Below are 17,769 nucleotides of genomic sequence, written 5' to 3' on the forward strand. Positions count from 1 at the left end.
CGGCTATGGCATCCGGGAGCGCCGGAAGCGGTGGGAGAAGGTGTGCCGGGCCATGTTTCAGCTCTCTGGGGTCCGGCGCACATATAACCAGGTCACCCACCGCTGGACAGATGTCATGGACCGGGAGCGGGACTTGCTGGACGCGCTCAGCGTAGAGGTCCCCGGGCTTGGTGAGTAGTAGTAGCTATTCATTTACTACTCCGTTTTATCCGGCTCTGTTATTTGCAAATCTTTGTTCTTTACCAAGAGCAATAATGCTGCCGATTACATTGAGGTAAATTATATTTCAAAATCTTCTATGCATTTCAGGTGCACTGCTCTCCTTCTCAGTAGCCTTGCTTGCTACTATGCTTATTTGTTTTGTATTTTGTGTTCATTTCATTGGCCTGAGAAATTATGTATGAGTGTAGTGTAAAGATAAGAACTGCGTAATGCTAGACACTAAGGGTCATATTTTCAATTACCGGCGCATCCCTGCAAAGTAGCAGGGATGTGGCAGTAATTGTGTGCCATGCCACCACCACCCATTGGCCCAAAACGTCACAGAAGCCTTACGCATCTGTGCCGTAAAGGCGGCGCATTGCTGGAGTTGCGTGCCAACGATGGCGCAGCTCCAGCAATGCTCTGGGGTACCCTATCTCCCCAATGCTGCATCAAGCCGTACGTCGGCTTCAAGCGCGCAGGGTTTGAGTCATGCATCATTGTCCTAAAAGTGACTGATTGACATCTTGTAGATTTCCCTCAGCCACTTTTAGGATTTGTTCCTGCGCAGGTATGCCCTCCCTTGCGCCGGAACGCCCCCTGATGGCGCAGGGCTTTACAACGTGATGCATCGCCCATATGCCCATATGTTTTTTTTTTTAATATATATGCCGCACCAACACCATGGCGAGTCTTTTGTTCTGCCGCTGCGTCACAAAAGGCACGCAACAATGGAGGAAAATTAGCCGCAAGGGACTTCTAAATCAGCGCCAACAGACTGAAGTCCAGTCCTTCCTTTAGACACATGGCTATAAGAAGAAATAGTGGTGGTGGTGGGTGGATTGATAGTTTGAGTATTCACTGATCTGCAAGCAGGATGGACTTTGTCTGTCACTTCGCGTGCTGCGGACTGCTGCCTGCCAGGCCTAGGCAAACCTCTTTAGTAGTCTGTTTATTGAGTTACATAGGAACTTTGGAAGTCAACGGTCCGCAAATCAGGCAATACGAATAACGTAGTATACCACATGAGATAGATCCCGTGGAATAGTTGTCTATCTATTTGCTATTTCTCCGAAATATTTTGTTATTGTTCTTTTGAAATGGTTGATTTGGTTGACAAATCTCATCCATGTTTTCTGGTCTTTCTTTCTTTCTTTCATGTTGTACATCAGCTCCCCCCAAGGGCAAGAGGACACAGGAGGAGGAGGGTGCTGTTCAGGAGGATGCAGGCCAGGATCGGGCAGGCGAGGGCTCCTTTGCTGGCCCCAGTAAGTTTTAATTTTAATAAAGAGTACCTATTTTTTCCTAGCGTTCCTCATTCGATTTTTCTAAATCGTCTTTGATCTTCTTGTAGACTGGATATAAATTCTTATCCTGCCTCGAATATGACTCCCTGTGGTATTACTAGATTATTCTTATTAGTCGGTCTGTGTACCTAACTAAGATTGGACATTTGGCAATTCCATTGGACTCCCATTCTATTCAGCAATAGCTCTATGCACTGTCTCCTTACTGACTAGATAGTGTGGCAGAGTCATTTAGCTCCCGAAGTCACCGATGATTGATCCCCAATGATCTCTAGATTATCGTACGCAGGACAAGAGTACGGAGTCACAGTCAAGAAGTGTCAGAGGCACTCATGCTTGCAAAAATTCCAAAACCTTTACCTCATCCACTCTAGTCTTGAGGACCAAAAACCACAGAGTCTATTTAAGTGTAAAAGCTTTATTAAAAGTAAACACATTTATTAAAATCTACTTTGTCATAAAACTATTTAACTGAAAACGGAAAAGTGCTTAGTGTTGACGATTAATTGGACACATTTCTTGTGGTCGAGCCGAGCTCTCACCTGGTTTGAACTTGATCCTGGTCGTGTTCTTAGAAGTCAAGCTTCTGTCTGTTAGGAGAAAAAGTGGTGCGTGTTAAAAATAAAAAGCAAGCATTCATCAGTTGTGCATAAAAGTGCAGCAAGACAACAGCCTTCCCTTGAAAAAGTGACATTTTTACTTTAGAGTAGACAGTCACAAATTATTACATTGTAGTCTGTTTTTTTAACATTTCTTTATTACTCCTAGACCAAATATTATATAGTAGTGAGTGGTGTATTATAACATTCTTAAATGTACTTTGTAGGTGGAACATCTGGTGACGGGGCCAGCGCGGAGGTGGCGGTGTTGGGCGAGGACTCGGAGGACTCTGGGGAGGAGGCGGTGCAAGAGCCGGCGGACGGTCCTGTGGGGGTTCGCACGGTGGTGGCGGGAACAGGTAAGCTATATATTCCTTACTTATTGAGATTGAATACTGCATAGTGTGCTTTCTGCATGGGTGTATTACAAATCAACCAGGTAGTAGCCTCCTCGAAATGTACTTCGACTTAGCTGTGAAGTTTTTGGTGAGAAGAATCCCAATAAGTTCTTAGATGAACGTGATGGATGGGATGAACGAAAAGCGAAAGAAGGGTGTAAGTAAGTGGGACGCGAAATTGTATGATGGCTGGCAAAGAAGAACGATATGTTTTTGCTTGGCCCCCGAGGTGGCTGGGAAGGAAAGAATATGGTATGGTGCATGGCTGGGTCAATGATGAAGCAAGGATGGGTGGAAGGACAGCAGCCTGGGTGGGTGAAACAGAAACTGTATGTGTGCGTATACTTTGAATGAATGGATGCCTGGAGCATGGTATTCTCTGACTCTTAGATAGCACATGTGTATCTAGAGAGAGTAGATGGTCGCTGGATGAACTAAGTCTTACCTTGAAGAGCATGTACCACCGCACCCGCACGTCCGTTCCAGTGCAGGGAAGGCAAGGAAAAGAAATTGTAAATGTGTCCAATACTACCATGAATAGTAGCAGTACTTTGTATTGCAACTGCAAGCACAGCATATATCTGGTTATTACGGTGGACACTCCGTACCTCTCTTAATAACTTTAGTTTAGTTGTAGTACGTCATTCATGTGTGGGTGTATCACTGTTCACTCAATATTAAGCAAAGCACCTAAAGTCATCCCATATGTCATCAAATACGTCCCATGTGAAGTGATAGATAATCAAATTAGTTAGCTTCTTCATTTTCCTTTTCTAGTACTCATTTGCACTGTAGGGTGAACGGTAAATTAATTAAGCAGTAGCCCTTGTAACAGAGTATTCTCAGTGCCACCCATAATAGAAAAGTAATAGCTTCACCACCTGCATGTACTGGACCGGTACAGTAACGCAAGTCTGTCTCACTCATCATGGTGTGCAACTGTTTTTCTCGGGTGCAAGTTCACTGTGCTGCCATTCTGCCGGCTTGCATAAGATAACGTACCAATTTTCCTAAACAAGAGAGAAGAAGAAGAATAAGACTGGTGTACTGTCATAGTCGACTGTAATGGAAGTCCATAGTGGTCGTAGAATTTGTTCATTAAACTACCACTAATGTTAGAGCAAGGATGCAGAAGTGGGAGGTTACATAGATACTGTCCTCAATAGTTATGTACTGTGCTTTCAATTTGCTACTTGTACTGTGACCCAACTCTCGGCTCAATCACTTTGTGTTATTAATGCTAAGGAGCATTGGTTACAGACTATGTCTTTCTTTCTTCATATAGTTGCTCCTTCCAAATCAACATCACGGAGGGAGCAGGCTCGAATGGCCCGGCAACGGAGGCTGGATGCCACTGACGCCGAATATCGGCGGCTGGTGGCCCTGGAGGAGGAGGAGGACACGCAGTCGACCGGTGCAACAACAACATCCTCGACTGGGACCGCTGCATCCTCCTCCGTGACCCCACGGGACGCCAGCATGCGCAGTGCTCCAGCGGGACCGAGCCGGGCTAACAAAGCCAACCGCCACCGCCAAGCAACAGAAAGACCAGCTGCCCCCCACAGGAGCTGCAAGGCACGCCAGCGCAGCCTAGGAGTCCGAATGTCCTACCTGGAGCAGGAGGTCCAGAACTATAAGAACTTGGTGGAGGGCCTCCGCTTCGAGCTTGCCACCCTCCGCAAGGAGTATGATGCCCATGCCGCAAAATGCACCAGCACCCTCCAGTAGTGGAGTGTCCCTTGCCCTTTTTTTATAGACTTTTGGGGGGTGGGATTTGGGAGTTGGGATCGTTTTGGGACTTTTCAAAGACAATCGTTGGGGTTAGGGTGGGTCTTGAGGGAGATTATTTTGTTAGGGCTACATAAATATACATTTTTAAACTTTATCTGACCATACCTGTTTTTTACTGCTTTTCAGTCTGGTGGGTGGGGGACGGGGGTGTAACAGTAAGTTTGTTTTCCTGAACAGTCGTAGGACTTTAGTAGTACTACCGTCAATCTCTCGTCTAGTCCTAAATAATACTCCATTATACTACCTCCCACCAAACGCTTATCTTACCTGTAATTTGTGTTAGAAATTAGGGCTAGGCCCAGGGCTGGCTCCACGTGAAATGGGGATTAACGTTGGCAATCCTGGGCGGGTGAAATTTCCTCATTGCGTGGTACTAGTGGTGTGACACAGTGGCAGTTGCATGCCTATGGAAAAAAAGAAAACGAAACCTGGTTTGTCCTTACTGTAGCATTACAACGGTTACGGTACGATCGAGAATATAGCAGGTGACAGTACACTAGAACAGTGCCATAATGCAGCCTAACAAATGGTAAAGTATTTGCTTGCAAGTATAACTAGTACTTGCGTTGAATTTATTTGACATTGGCTCCTACTACTAGAAGATATATAGTACTGAAGCTGAGTAAGTCTAGAAGATATCCTCGTATTCCTTCACCAGCCTGTTGCTATGACCTTATCCTCCCCAGCAAGTGTGTGGAATTATTGATGTCATTTTAGTCAGACATCAAGCAAAACAACACAGCCCGGGGGAAGAGGGTTAGGGTTTGGAAAATGGATGGGAATGGGGGTTTCTTTTTGGGTAGGTTTTGTTGAGAGAAGAAAAAAAAAGCACAGCATGGACAAACAATAATTGAAGATAAAGAGAATCTTTGGGTACAAACTAAAGCTAAGCACATGCAGTCACACTCATAGAATAAAACAATGGATACTGTATCTATATTGCGTATGTTGTTGGAGTTGTCCTGTTGAATTTGGTAAGTAAGTTGCATGCAGCAAACAATTCCTCTTATTGGCGGCACTCCTCCATTCCAGCTGACGCTTCGTCCATCAATGTTGGTGACCACTGACAGAAGACACCCTGTCCACTGCCTGCCTGGCGGATGTTGACTGAAACCCGGCCTGTAATTATTGAACGGAAAACAGGAAGTGCTATTACAATACCACTGATAAATAAATAAAAGGTATGTACGCTGTGTGGTGCAAAAAGTGACACTTTGATTTCCCTAATAGACAGTACAATATTTTTGAAATTGCGTGCTCTGTCTGAGTCACCTTTTTAAGGATAAATAAGTATGGCCAAAATATTATAGCGGATCTTTCCCCTCAAGGTAGGTGTACTGTAAACTGTGTTTTAGAACAAAATTTGACCTTCCCAGCAATGCTCCCACCAAGACCCTTACTAAAGCCAGTCGCAAAAATGTAGAAGACCCCCAATCAGATCTCCAAAAACGATGCCTAGCAGAAAAATGGTGACAAAACGTACTTTGAAAGTAACAGTAGGCCCAAATACAGACCGTGGATTGTATTCAAACCACTTGCAAGCAAGCAAAAGTATCCATAGCCAGCATCGCTCCAACAGTGCTCTAAAACCCCAGAACTGCGTTGCAATAGAACCCCCCGAAACACATGCAATCCTGCTGCTAGGGCTAACCCTAACGAACCCTAACTTACAAAAAGTGCCAAAACTGGTGTTTCCTTATGGATTTTGTCCAAAACACTTCTATCCGGTATTAGACCTTCCCAGGAATGCCCCAGCCAAGACCCGCCAACCCACCCACAAAAAACCACCCGACAACACCCCCAAACAGCGAAAAAGCTAAATCTCATACTTACAATATCTCTCGGCCTTCGGTCCAAACGCGGCGCTGTGCAGCTAGGTCATCATCATCAATCATCATAACTCCTGTTTTCCACCACGGATTTCCTGAAAAGCAAATGCAATCAAGATTAGACTGTCGCAGCAGTGCTTCGACAGAGACCCCGGCCGCAACCCACCCACGAACAGCAGGAAGCCCCCCAAAACGCTACATTGAGCAAGATGTCAGAAGAAATAGCAAAAAAAAGGCTGTTCCTTAAGGATTTTGTCCAAAACACTTCTATCCGGTATTAGACCTTCCCAGGAATGCCCCAGGCAAGACCCGCCAACCCACCCGCAAAAAACCACCCGACAACACCCCCAAATAGCGAAAAAGCTAAATCTCATACTTACAATATCTCTCGGCCTTCGGTCCAAACGCGGCGCTGTGCAGCTAGGTCATCATCATCAATCATCATAACTCCTGTTTTCCACCACGGATTTCCTGAAAAGCAAATGCAATCAAGATTAGACTGTCGCAGCAGTGCTCCCAGACACCAAAAATCACCCACAAACACCCGGAATCCCGCCAAAGAGCACCTGAAAGGCAAGCAAGTCAGCAAAAACGGCAAGAAATTTCCACCTCATATTTGGTCCAAAACACTTTTGTCCATTATTAGAGCTTCACAGCAATGGGCCCAAATCCGTCAACTCACCCGCAAAGAAGTACAACACCCCCACAAGTGCTGAGTCTTTCTTCATTGGGCGTAATCCAGCACTCTGCTTTGAGGGAAATCGCAGTCTGGAGGGGGAGGATAGAGGAGCATGTTCTTCAGAACTTGTGAACCTGAGGAATGTAGACTGCGGCACCTTCAAATCAATAAGCAAACAAGTGAAGACAGTTCTGCTGATGGTCTTGTTTTTGGGATTAGGTGATTAAAGTTTGAATTAAATTAACTGTGCAAAACAAAGAAAGAGAGACACACAGGAATAAAAGTGAATAAGGACGAAAAAGAAAGTTCTTGATTCATTGTCTCATTTTCAGGGCTCGGTGTCAGGGAATAAGAAGAAGATTTCGTCATCATACTCTGCGAATTCAGGCAGGATGAGGTCAGTGCCACCGAACAGAGAACAAATCCCCTCATCTACGTTGCCGTCCTCCTCGTCTTCATGCGGCGTGCTTTCTCGTACTTTGTAATCTGGTGGTATGAGGTGCTGATTCATCTTGATCATTGTCAGCCGCTCCACATTTTTGGGCGAGAGGCGGCTCCGTTTGGGAGTTACAATGCCACCAGCAGCACTGAAAACACGTTCAGAAGACACACTTGCGAGTGGGCAAGACAAAAAGTTTATAGCCAGGTTGTAGAGCTGGGGCCACAATTGTTTTTTGCCATGCCAATACTGCAATGGCTCATCATTAAGAAAGACCTCTGTTGAGTCATTCATATAGTCCTGCACCATCGACTCAAGGTCATCAACGGTTCCTCCACTTTGCTTACTTTTTGCTGTGCCTTTGACATTTTTTCGAGAACCATACCCAAGCAAACTTAGCCAATCCTCCTCAGCAGCCACTGTTAGTGTTGTGTGTGGTGCAGATGATCCAGTTGCCGGTGTCTTTAACGGCTGAGAGGTCACTTGTGCCCCAGCCACAGGTGCAGAAGTGGATTCTTGTGACTGGGGATGGCCTGCTGATGCTGATGCTGATGTACTGTCTTCTCCTTCAATAACCTGCCGTTCTTTTTCAAACCTCTTGGCTGACCAGGCTAACCAATGTTTGTACTTTTGAACATCTGCATCAGCAAAAGGAAAGAATGCTTCGCCTGCCAGCGCCTTTTTGTAGCGTGGATCCAGAATAGTAGCACAAATGTAATGCTGATCTGACTTGATCTTTTGAAGACGTTCATCACCACGTAGGCGCTCTAATAATTTCTCAGACAAAATAAAATGGTCTTTTTTTTGTACATCTTTTTCAAACTCAGAAGACACCGCCATCAGTTGGTGCATCAGTTGGTGCTCCAGCATGCACAACAATGGGATAGCTTTTCCCAAATTACAGTCCTCCTGGCTGACTGCACGCGTGAGGAACTCAAAAGGACGAAGCATGTCTGTCAGGCTTTTAACTATGTCCCATTGCGCCGCACCCATCCGCAGGTCCTCCTTCTGAGTTGTACCCTCTGTTAAGAAATAGTGATCGAGTACCGTATACTGCTCATACAGACGCTCAAGCATGTAGAAGGTTGAGTTCCAACGTGTTGCCACCTCCTGGATGAGTGCTTTCACTGGTATTCGACTTTGAAGTAGCAGCCTCCTCAGATGCTTCCGGGCCTTAAAAGAATGGCTGAAATGGTTGCACATTTTGCGGCAGGTGGCCATTACCGCGAACGCTGCACTGTCTCTATCACTCAAGAATTTTTGAACTACCAGGTTGATACAGTGCGCCAAACACGGCACTCTGAAATAGCCACCCAGCGACATGGCCTTAACTACATTGGCGCCATTATCCGTGGAAACATAACCAATCTTGCGTTTTTTTGGGGATAGCATTTTCAAGACCTTTTTGTCAAACTCTTCCAAAATGTTTTCTGCTGTGTGACTTTTCTCCAAGCCAAACATGGCTAGTGTTGCATGTTTCCGAGCAGCTTTGAAAACTTTGTCCGGGTCAACACCTGCGTTTAGCTTTGCTTTAACACCTGAAAAAGAGACCCAGTGTGCAGTGATGCACATGTAATCAGCGCCTGCGCCACTGGTCCACATGTCTGTTGTCAGATGTATTGTGTGAACAGCACTCTTCTGCAAAGCTGCCCCAATTGCCTCCAGCACATCTTCATGTAGTGCTGGAACCGCAACTCTGGCAAAATAGAACCGGCTAGGAACCTTCCATTTAGGGCAGAGCGTTGCCACTAATTCTAGAAAACCTACCGCTTCTACAAAAGAAAAAGGGAGAAGGTCCACAGCTAGCATTTTAGCCAGCTTAGTGTTATACAGACGCGTCAGTGGGTGGTTGCGTTCATATGGCACGTCTGAAGTAAGCATTGTTCTAATGTTGCCCTGGACCAAGCATTTACGGGCTGATAATGACTTCGTTGACCCAATTTTGCTCGCTGGTGAACATTTGTGCGTTGGTGTCTCACTCGCTCCAACACTCTTAGTGTGCCTCACATTGGGTGTGCTGCTGACAGGGGTACTGGGTGTAAGGGAAGTGTTTGACACGTCTTCTTCCTCCTCGTCATCATCAGATGCAACATCAACGTTTCCTTGAATTCGGCCTTTCTTGATCGCATCTAGGTGCGCAAACCATTGGACAGTGTGCTGTCTCCTAAGATGACCTCTCTGGCCTCCGGTACCATAGTTGGTACCTGGCTTACCACGACTAACTGCAAGCTTACAAAGGGTACAAATGGCAAACTTTGGATTTTTTTGACAAACAGTAAAGAAGTCCCAAACTGGGGACTTGAAGTGTCTGTGGGACCTGGAGGAGGCGGCGATACTGGTGGTGGTGGTCATGAAGCTAATGCCAGATGAAGTGGAGGATCTGGATTGCCCAACTTTTGTACGTTGTGCACTTTCACCGCCACTAATTAAGGTCGAGGTGGATGGAGGTCTCTTCTTGCCAGAAAGAAATATGGAAGCGGGACGAGTTGGTGTACTACTTAACTCCAATGATTGTGGTGTTTCCACTGCCTCCTCATCGACAACATCATCATCATCACGCTCAGCAGCTCTTCGGGCTAGGGTCAAAATGTCTGTTTGCTGCATGCCCGCTGGGGCTGCAGTGACCTTTATGATGACTGGGTCGTCGTTGGCAGAGTCTTCATCAGCAGCAGTATCCGCCACTTCTTGTTGAGCCTCATCACACTCCATAACTCTGAGACTTTGGACGAGCTTCCTTTTACGCTTAACTACCTTTGTCGGATCATGGTGTGCCTCACTGTCAGACGGCAGTGGTGCTGGTTCCCAAGTTTGATCCGTATCATCAGAAGGAGGTGTGCTTGAAGAAGATGTAGACACTACCCTTGATCTCTTCCTTGCTAGGGGTGTGGAAGACAATGAAGGATCATCAGGAGGAGTGGCTTCCTCAAATGATACCTCGCCTTGATTGTCGATTTCCTGATGTGCCCCTACTTCGGGAGGAACAACTATTGTGGGCACTTGTTGTGACCCTCCATGCACCTCTGCTTGCGCATCTCCTTGCGCTGCCTCTCCTTCCACATGTACTTGGGCTTGTACTTGCACATGTGATTGTTGTTGCGGCTGTGGTTGTTCAACACTCGTCAGATGAGCTACAACAACCTGTGTTGATTGAGGGACATTGCTGCTGCTTTCTTGCGATGAGCCAACATCACTGGTCGATGGTGATTCAAGAACTATACTGGCTGCCTCTGCAGCACTCAAGGGCTTGGACATAAGTTGGCGTGGTGGTGGTGGTGGCACTGAGCCCAATGGAGCGGGGGTGCTGCTGCCAGCTTGGTCCCCAGCAGATCCCGCTGCTGCTGCAGGCATACTTTTTTTTTTACTCCCAAAAAAAGGGGCGGGCGGCACACCAGTCTCCTTGGTAACTTGCTTCTTCTGCTCCTTACTGGCACCTTTCTTGCTAGAGGAGCTACGGGTTACTTTTTTGGGGGCCATCTTCTTCAGAGCAGGTCAGAACAGCAGGCAGCAGTTGCACGAGTTGCAGAGTTGTCTGTGTCCAGACGTGACGTCGCGTGACGTTATGCTGCACACACACACCACTGCAGGACTTCTTCCTGGCACTGGTGGTTCTCTTGAGTCTTGTGCACCTAAAAGCAATGGAAGACAGAGGAACATCAGTTCAGTTATACACCCCAAAAAATCGACAAAACACAGAAAAATTAGCACAATCCCATGCCATCCATGATGTTTACATTGAAGACACCCCACAGAAAGACTAGGGACATGCAAGTATGCAACACTCACTACCCCTGGGCATAATGGATGAAAAGTAGGCAAAATAAGTGCAGGCCTCAGACACTGCCTCTCTTCAAAATGGCCCCTTACACCCCAAGCACATGTTGCCTGTACCAGCCAGCAGCACTCAAGATGGCCACCACCACCACCCACATGGCCAGTCCACATCAACAGTACACCCCAAAAAACACAGAAAAACAGCCAAAAATCACCACAAACCAATGCCATCCAGGATGTTTACATTAAAGAGAGTGAGACCACACTACAGGCACACTCAGTCCATGCACCACTACTACCCCTTGGCAAAAGGCCCCACCAGCAGCCCCATAAAAACACCAAAAAACAATAAAAGCAGCACAATCCCAGCCCATCCATGGCCTCAATGGTGTTTAAATTCAAAAGACACCCCTCAGAAACACTAGGCCCATGCAACACTCACTACCCCTGGGCATAATGGATGAAAAGTAGGCAAAATAAGTGCAGGCCTCAGACACTGCCTCTCTTCAAAATGGCCCCTTACACCCCAAGCACATGTTGCCTGTACCAGCCAGCACTCAAGATGGCCACCACCACCACCCACATGGCCAGTCCACATCAACAGTACACCCCAAAAAACACAGAAAAACTGCCAAAAATCACCACAAACCAATGCCATCCAGGATGTTTACATTAAAGAGAGTGAGACCACACTACAGGCACACTCAGTCCATGCACCACTACCCCTGGGCAAAGGACCCCACCAGCAGCCCCAAAAAAACGACAAAAAACAATAAAATAAGCACAATCCCAGCCCATCCATGGCCTCAATGGTTTTTAAATTCAAGAAGACACCCCTCAGAAACACTAGGCCCATGCAACACTCACTACCCCTGGGCATAATGGATGAAAAGTAGGCAAAATAAGTGCAGGCCTCAGACACTGCCTCTCCTCAAAATGGCCCCTTACACCCCAAGCACATGTTGCCTGTACCAGCCAGCACTCAAGATGGCCACCACCACCACCCACATGGCCAGTCCACATCAACAGTACACCCCCCAAAAACAGAAAAACAGCCAGAAATCACCACAATCCAATGCCATCCATGATGTTTACATTAAAGAGAGTGAGACCACACCACAGGCACACTCAGTCCATGCACCACCACCCATGGGCAAAAGGCCACACCAGCAGCCCCCAAAAAACGACAAAAAACAATAAATAAGCACAATCCCAGCCCATCCATGGCCTTAATGATGTTTAAATTCAAGAAGACACCCCACAGAAAGACTAGGCCCATGCAACACTCACCACCCCTGGGCAAAGGGCCACACCAGCAGGCCCAAAAAAACGACAAAAAGCAGCACAATCCCAGCCCATCCATGGCCTCAATGGTGTTTAAATTCAACAAAACAGTTGTATCATGCACCCCTAACCAACCCTGGTCCTACTGGATACTGTGGCTACCCACAATATAATTTATTTAATGTTCTGAAAAAGTTCCAAAATTGTACTTGCAGCAACTGTAATGCCCCAAACAAACTTACTTGTGAAAGTTGATTTCTAATCCAAAAGTGATCCAAAGACAGTCAAAAAGGCCTCAAATCCAAATATCCAGCAGCACCCACAAAAAGTAATCCTTCCAGCTCCAGATCCAAATGAAAGTGACCAGGAGATGGACAAAGCACTGGGAGGAGCCTGCTGGACAGGAACAGGAAGTTGGAGACTGTGGGGCACTTCCTTCCTCCCCCCCCCCAAAAATGGACTCCTTGCAAAAAAAAAGGCCATGCAAATGTCAACCTGAGGAGTGATCTGATAAAAATCTTAATTTTCTGAAGGTTTATCCTGTTTGCTGGTGATTTTCTTGTGCAGAATTGCAAAATCTCTATTTCGCGAGTGCGAGATTGTTCCTTTCCGCCGCAACTACGTGTTCGCAATTGCGAACTCTCGCGAGGTGTGCTGTGCAAGGTGGCAAGCCGCAATTACGTATTCGCGGGCGCCAAACTCCCGCGGGATCACGCAGCAAGATCCAAAATGGCGCGGCACTCGCAAAGAAAAACAACTCGGCAAACGCTAAATGACGGAAAGTGAACGCAGTGCACCACGCCGCGCGCCGCAACCAAGCAAAAAATCCGCCGCGAGCGGATTCACGGATTTTCGACAAATTCGCGAGAGTTCGCGGATTGCGAATTTGCCGAAAATCCGAAAAATCCGCGATCGGAGCGGATTTTACGCCCATGCTTACTTGTTGATGCAGTTGTGGGTGTGTACAAACAATGTCTGATGACTTCATGTCATGTGTATGAAGGAGAGAAGTGAGCTTTGTGCTGCTAAACTTACGCCCAATGAGTGAAAGTTGAGTTGCTTAAGCATTTCATTTTGAATAACAATAACGAAGCTGTAGCGCCTCCAGGCACTACCTATCAGACTCAAGCGCTTTTGACGTGCCTGCTGCTGTCTGCGTGCCAGTCAGGAGGCATTTAAACCGATGCACAACATTAGGCGAGCAACATGTTGCATGCAGCAAGAGCTGTGTGCAAGCAGTGGCACAGAAGTATAGAGGGCATTATTTTGTTATAAATGTGCGTTGTGATTGGTTTAACGCGTCTCCGGTGCATGTATAACAATCATTCCTTCGTGTCTGAGGGGCACAGAAGACAGTGAGCCCTGAAAGCAAATCAGAATTGAATATAAACTCTGAGAGAAACTGGGAGCATCAGGGAACAAATATTAATCGTTCGACACTACAACGTAGGTTATATTTTTTAAATATTAAGGAATACGCTGATGGAGCATAGATTGTTGGAAGGGGTGTGATATGCGCAGTTTTTAGAAACACGTCTTTTAAATTACATGTTGTTTTGAGAGTTACCCTGGGTAATTTATATAGATGAATATTGATCTTCTTGAAGCAAATCTAATTTCAGCTGATCGCTTTTAAATTTAAAAAATGTAATTCTGTCTGTTTGTTTTGTTTTTCTTGGCTCTAACAGATGTTGGTTGAATGATGTCAGTCCTCGGGCGCACACACGGCCAGGGGCAATTTCTGAGCGTCTTCGCATGCAGTGACGAACAGCCTACAATAACACCAATGTCTGTGGGGAGGTTGCTTGCATTCTCGGATCTGTGCTGAGCACCCCCAGCTGCTCAGAGGCCCCAGCAGATGTGGTGTTATCTACTGTAGTCTGTCACCATGCAATGTCAGGCCTAGACAGGCTGAAATAAATGCAACCTATTGAGTGCAGTGCAGTGAAGGGTGAGTGATGTCTGTGTGAGTGCAGGTTGAGCAGTGTGCCTGTGTGAGTCCACGGTGAGTGATGCCTGTGTGAGTGCAGGTTGAGCAATGTGCCTGTGTGAGTCTTGGGTGAGTGATGTCTGTGTGAGCGCAGGGTGAGCAGTGTGCCTGTGTGAGTCCTGGGTGAGTCAGTGATGTCTGTGACAGTGCATGGTGAGTGATGTCTGTGTGAAAGCAGGCTGAACAGTGTGCCTGTGTGAGTCCTGGGCGAGTGATGTCTGTGTGAGCATAGGTTGAGCAGTGTGCCTGTGTGAGTCCAGGGTGAGTGATGTCTGTGTGAGTTCAGGGTGAGTGATGTCTGTGTGAGTGCAGTATGAGCAGTGTGTCTGTGTGAGTCCAGGGTGAGTGATGTCTGTGTGAGTGCAGGTTGAGCAGTGTGCCTGTGTGAGTCCAGAGTGAGTGATGTGGATGTGTGAATGCTGGCGTAGTGATGTGTCAGGGAAGGGTGAGTAATGGGTCTATGAGTGCAGGGTGAGAGATGTATCTGTGAAAGTGCAAAGAGACTTGTCTGGCTACTCCCAGAGATGTATTGGCCAAGCCATCTCTTTCTCAAATGTGCTTGAGAATGCACCATTTGCCCACTCATTTTTCAAAAATCTTTTTGTGGGAGAACCCCCTGAACCCATCATAGGTGGTTGGGCCTTGCTCGCTCGCCACAGTGCAGTATTTACGCCTCACCACTTTCAAATGTCACCAGCCGCCCCTGCCCAAGTCCCAAGTCCAACTGCTTTTGCCATCACAGTTTCCCTGACTAGAGGAGCGTGGGCACGGATACAGAGTGTGTGCCCAACTGGCAGGAGCATTTTTAAAACTACCACCAAGTTGGAGCACACTTCTTTCCCTGACCCATTTCCTGCGGACTAGGACAAGTCCAGTGTCTCAGGGGTGGGCTCCTGGGACACAGTTCAAGAGCCGTCCTTGGGGAATGGGGTCCACAGGGACTTGTAAGGTCCGGGAAGGGGGGCTGTGTGCCTCTCTCCCCCTTACATGGTCTTTGACCATTGGATGCAGTCGGGGACCACATGCTTTCTCCCATAAATGTGATTTTTTTCCAGCCCTGTGAATGGCATTCTTTGGACTGGTACAGGCCCAGGGATAGGGGCTGTACACCCCCTTCCCTAATGATATATATTTGACCCTGGGTTGGGGTCCCTGTGGCCTACTAAGGCTCACGGAAAGGAGTTATGCACCCCCTTCCCTTTGTAATGAACTTCTCTTCAGGGGATTGAAGTCCACGTGGCCCAACTCTGGCTCAGGTTATGGGCCACATACTCCCTCCCCAAATTAATATATTTTAAAAATGCTGATGCTAGGTAAAAAAATAGCACATGTTTGAAAAGTTTTGTTAGGCATTTCCTATGGAATTGCTAACCTAACTATAACTAAACAGTGGCCACTGGGTAATACACACACACATGAACACACACACGGACATATGCATGCACGCATGCACACAGTGACACATGCACACACACATACACAGTTTTAATATTTTCAGAGTTTATATTCTGACTACGATATTTTTGTCTTGGACTCTTTTCTTTACACTTGCTGTATAATCTTCCTCAAATGGATGCATCTCAGCATCATTATGAAACTGCTTTTAAGGTCAATTGGCCTCTGCATTGAGTTTTACTAGGAGTGATATTTTGCCAATAGCTATTCGTAAATCCAATTTCCGATTATGCAGCCTCTCTATCCCCTGTGTTTATTATAGCTCCTACTGTGTATTTTTAATTTCCCATTGGCAGTTGCTTGTGAAATGCTGGTCCCTGGGAGTAGCATTAGCTAGTGCTGTTCTGCCAGAGTGTCTACGCTCATCCTCTCAGTATAAGCTGCCTGACATGCTGGTATCCTCTTTGTGGGGTTAATGAGACATCCTCTTTCTGCATTTGCCATGGCCCTATCAAATTATACTCTGTTAGGATGAGTATCGGACTCAACAAATGAAGTATACTGTTAATAAGGTTCTTGATGTTCATAGATAAGTTTTTCCTGCCTTAGTGCCATAAGGAATAAGTACAAGATATATGAAGATTGGATTTGCATAAAAAGTGTTGCATGTTTTGTACAGCCTTCTTGAGAATCCAATCAAATTTGGAAAATCAACCTGTGCACTATTCGGTCATTTCTCAATAGTCCCCTTTGAAGTGGGTTGCAATCTGACCTACCTCATGAACAACCTGGTCCACCTCATGAATGAGGAAGATTATAAAATACGGCTCAGGCAGATTGGTAGTCTGCTAGTATTTAGCAACTGCTAAAATGTGATTAGTACATTGAGAGAAACTATTTGGTGGTTGAAAACTCTGCTTTTTTGCAAATTGCCTTTTTTACTGCAAAGTAGGTTAGTACATATGACTCTTACATAGCCTGGGGACCAGAGATAGAAGATTTCTCCCTGAATGCTCACTAATTACAGAATTATTTTCTTCTATTTAATACTGGCAAAATATTCCATTTGCACACTGCGGGTCCCTATTGGGATTATTCAGATTGTTCATCAGCCAATTTAACAGAGGATGACTTGCCATGCTTCCGAGAAATAAAGAAGCTCCTGTTTTCAAAAGTTAACGACTACCATGTTTCTAGCCAATAGATCCACTCCTTCTCTGTTGTAAAGCAAAGTTGTGCAGAAAAATACATATCTTTTCCACCTCATAATTCTACTTAAAAGCTATTCTAGAGCACTTTGTTGTGTATCAAGAATTTAAGCTCTGGAGGGGGGCGCTAGAGGGCGTGCGGCAAGATGGCTGCACTGTAGTGCAGCTCTGCCTGGCTGATTCATAATCCGACCATTATCCGCTTGAATAGTACTGCATCAGAGCTTAAAACAGTGTCGGAGCAAGATAGCAAGTCGCCTACAGTGGGATTGCAGCATCTGACAGCTGCTATAAGCCGGAACACTGAGAGAAAACCAGAAGTGCACTCACCCAATCCTGCAAGGGAAACATGGCGGCTGTCCCTGTCTGAACGACGCAGTATCTGTACCGCGGAGACTTGGCAGGTCTGGAGCCAGCGGACACTGAGAGGGACACGAAAGTGATACTTACGGTGGATGTAGCAAAACCAGAGAGCAACAGGTGGATCTCGCTGCATATTGCACAACTGTGTGCTGGCTGAGGCAGAGAGGTGCGACCTAGAAGTGGGGAAGCGAGGCTCATTTATCTAGAGGCACGGAGGTGCCAAGACACAGTGAAAAGCTGCCCTTCGGAGACCCGACAGGTGCCCTGCCACATCCAGAGAGTGAACCCGACTGCCTTCCCAGCAGCAGCAAGTGGGGCTGCGGCTGGGCCTGGGCCTGTAACTGAGGAGACGGGTGCAGGCTCGGTAGCACAGCTGCGGCCTATGGACCTGCTCGGGGGGCGCTGCGGTGGATAGGGAGAGCGGAAAGGAAGGCGGCGAGTCCCACGTGGGGAACATGGCCATAATGCTGTTTACAGCTGCAGTGGGCGCTGATGCTGAATTTAGGATTCTGAGC

The 17,769-nt window shown here is 46.7% G+C and overlaps 1 protein-coding gene across 1 annotated transcript in view; it reads left to right on the forward strand.

The window, feature by feature from the left end:
- Positions 1 to 17,769, forward strand: part of LOC144752802 (uncharacterized) — a 41,873-nt gene that overhangs the window by 2,128 nt on the left and 21,976 nt on the right. The window contains exons 2-4 of the mRNA XM_078640653.1: positions 1,374 to 1,469; positions 2,335 to 2,466; positions 3,791 to 4,075. Of these exons, the coding sequence (XP_078496779.1) occupies positions 1,374 to 1,469; positions 2,335 to 2,466; positions 3,791 to 4,075 (513 nt within the window). The remainder of the gene's footprint in view (positions 1 to 1,373; positions 1,470 to 2,334; positions 2,467 to 3,790; positions 4,076 to 17,769) is intronic.

Source organism: Lissotriton helveticus, chromosome 5_1, assembly GCF_964261635.1.
Source record: "Lissotriton helveticus chromosome 5_1, aLisHel1.1, whole genome shotgun sequence".
Lineage (NCBI taxonomy): Eukaryota > Metazoa > Chordata > Amphibia > Caudata > Salamandridae > Lissotriton > Lissotriton helveticus.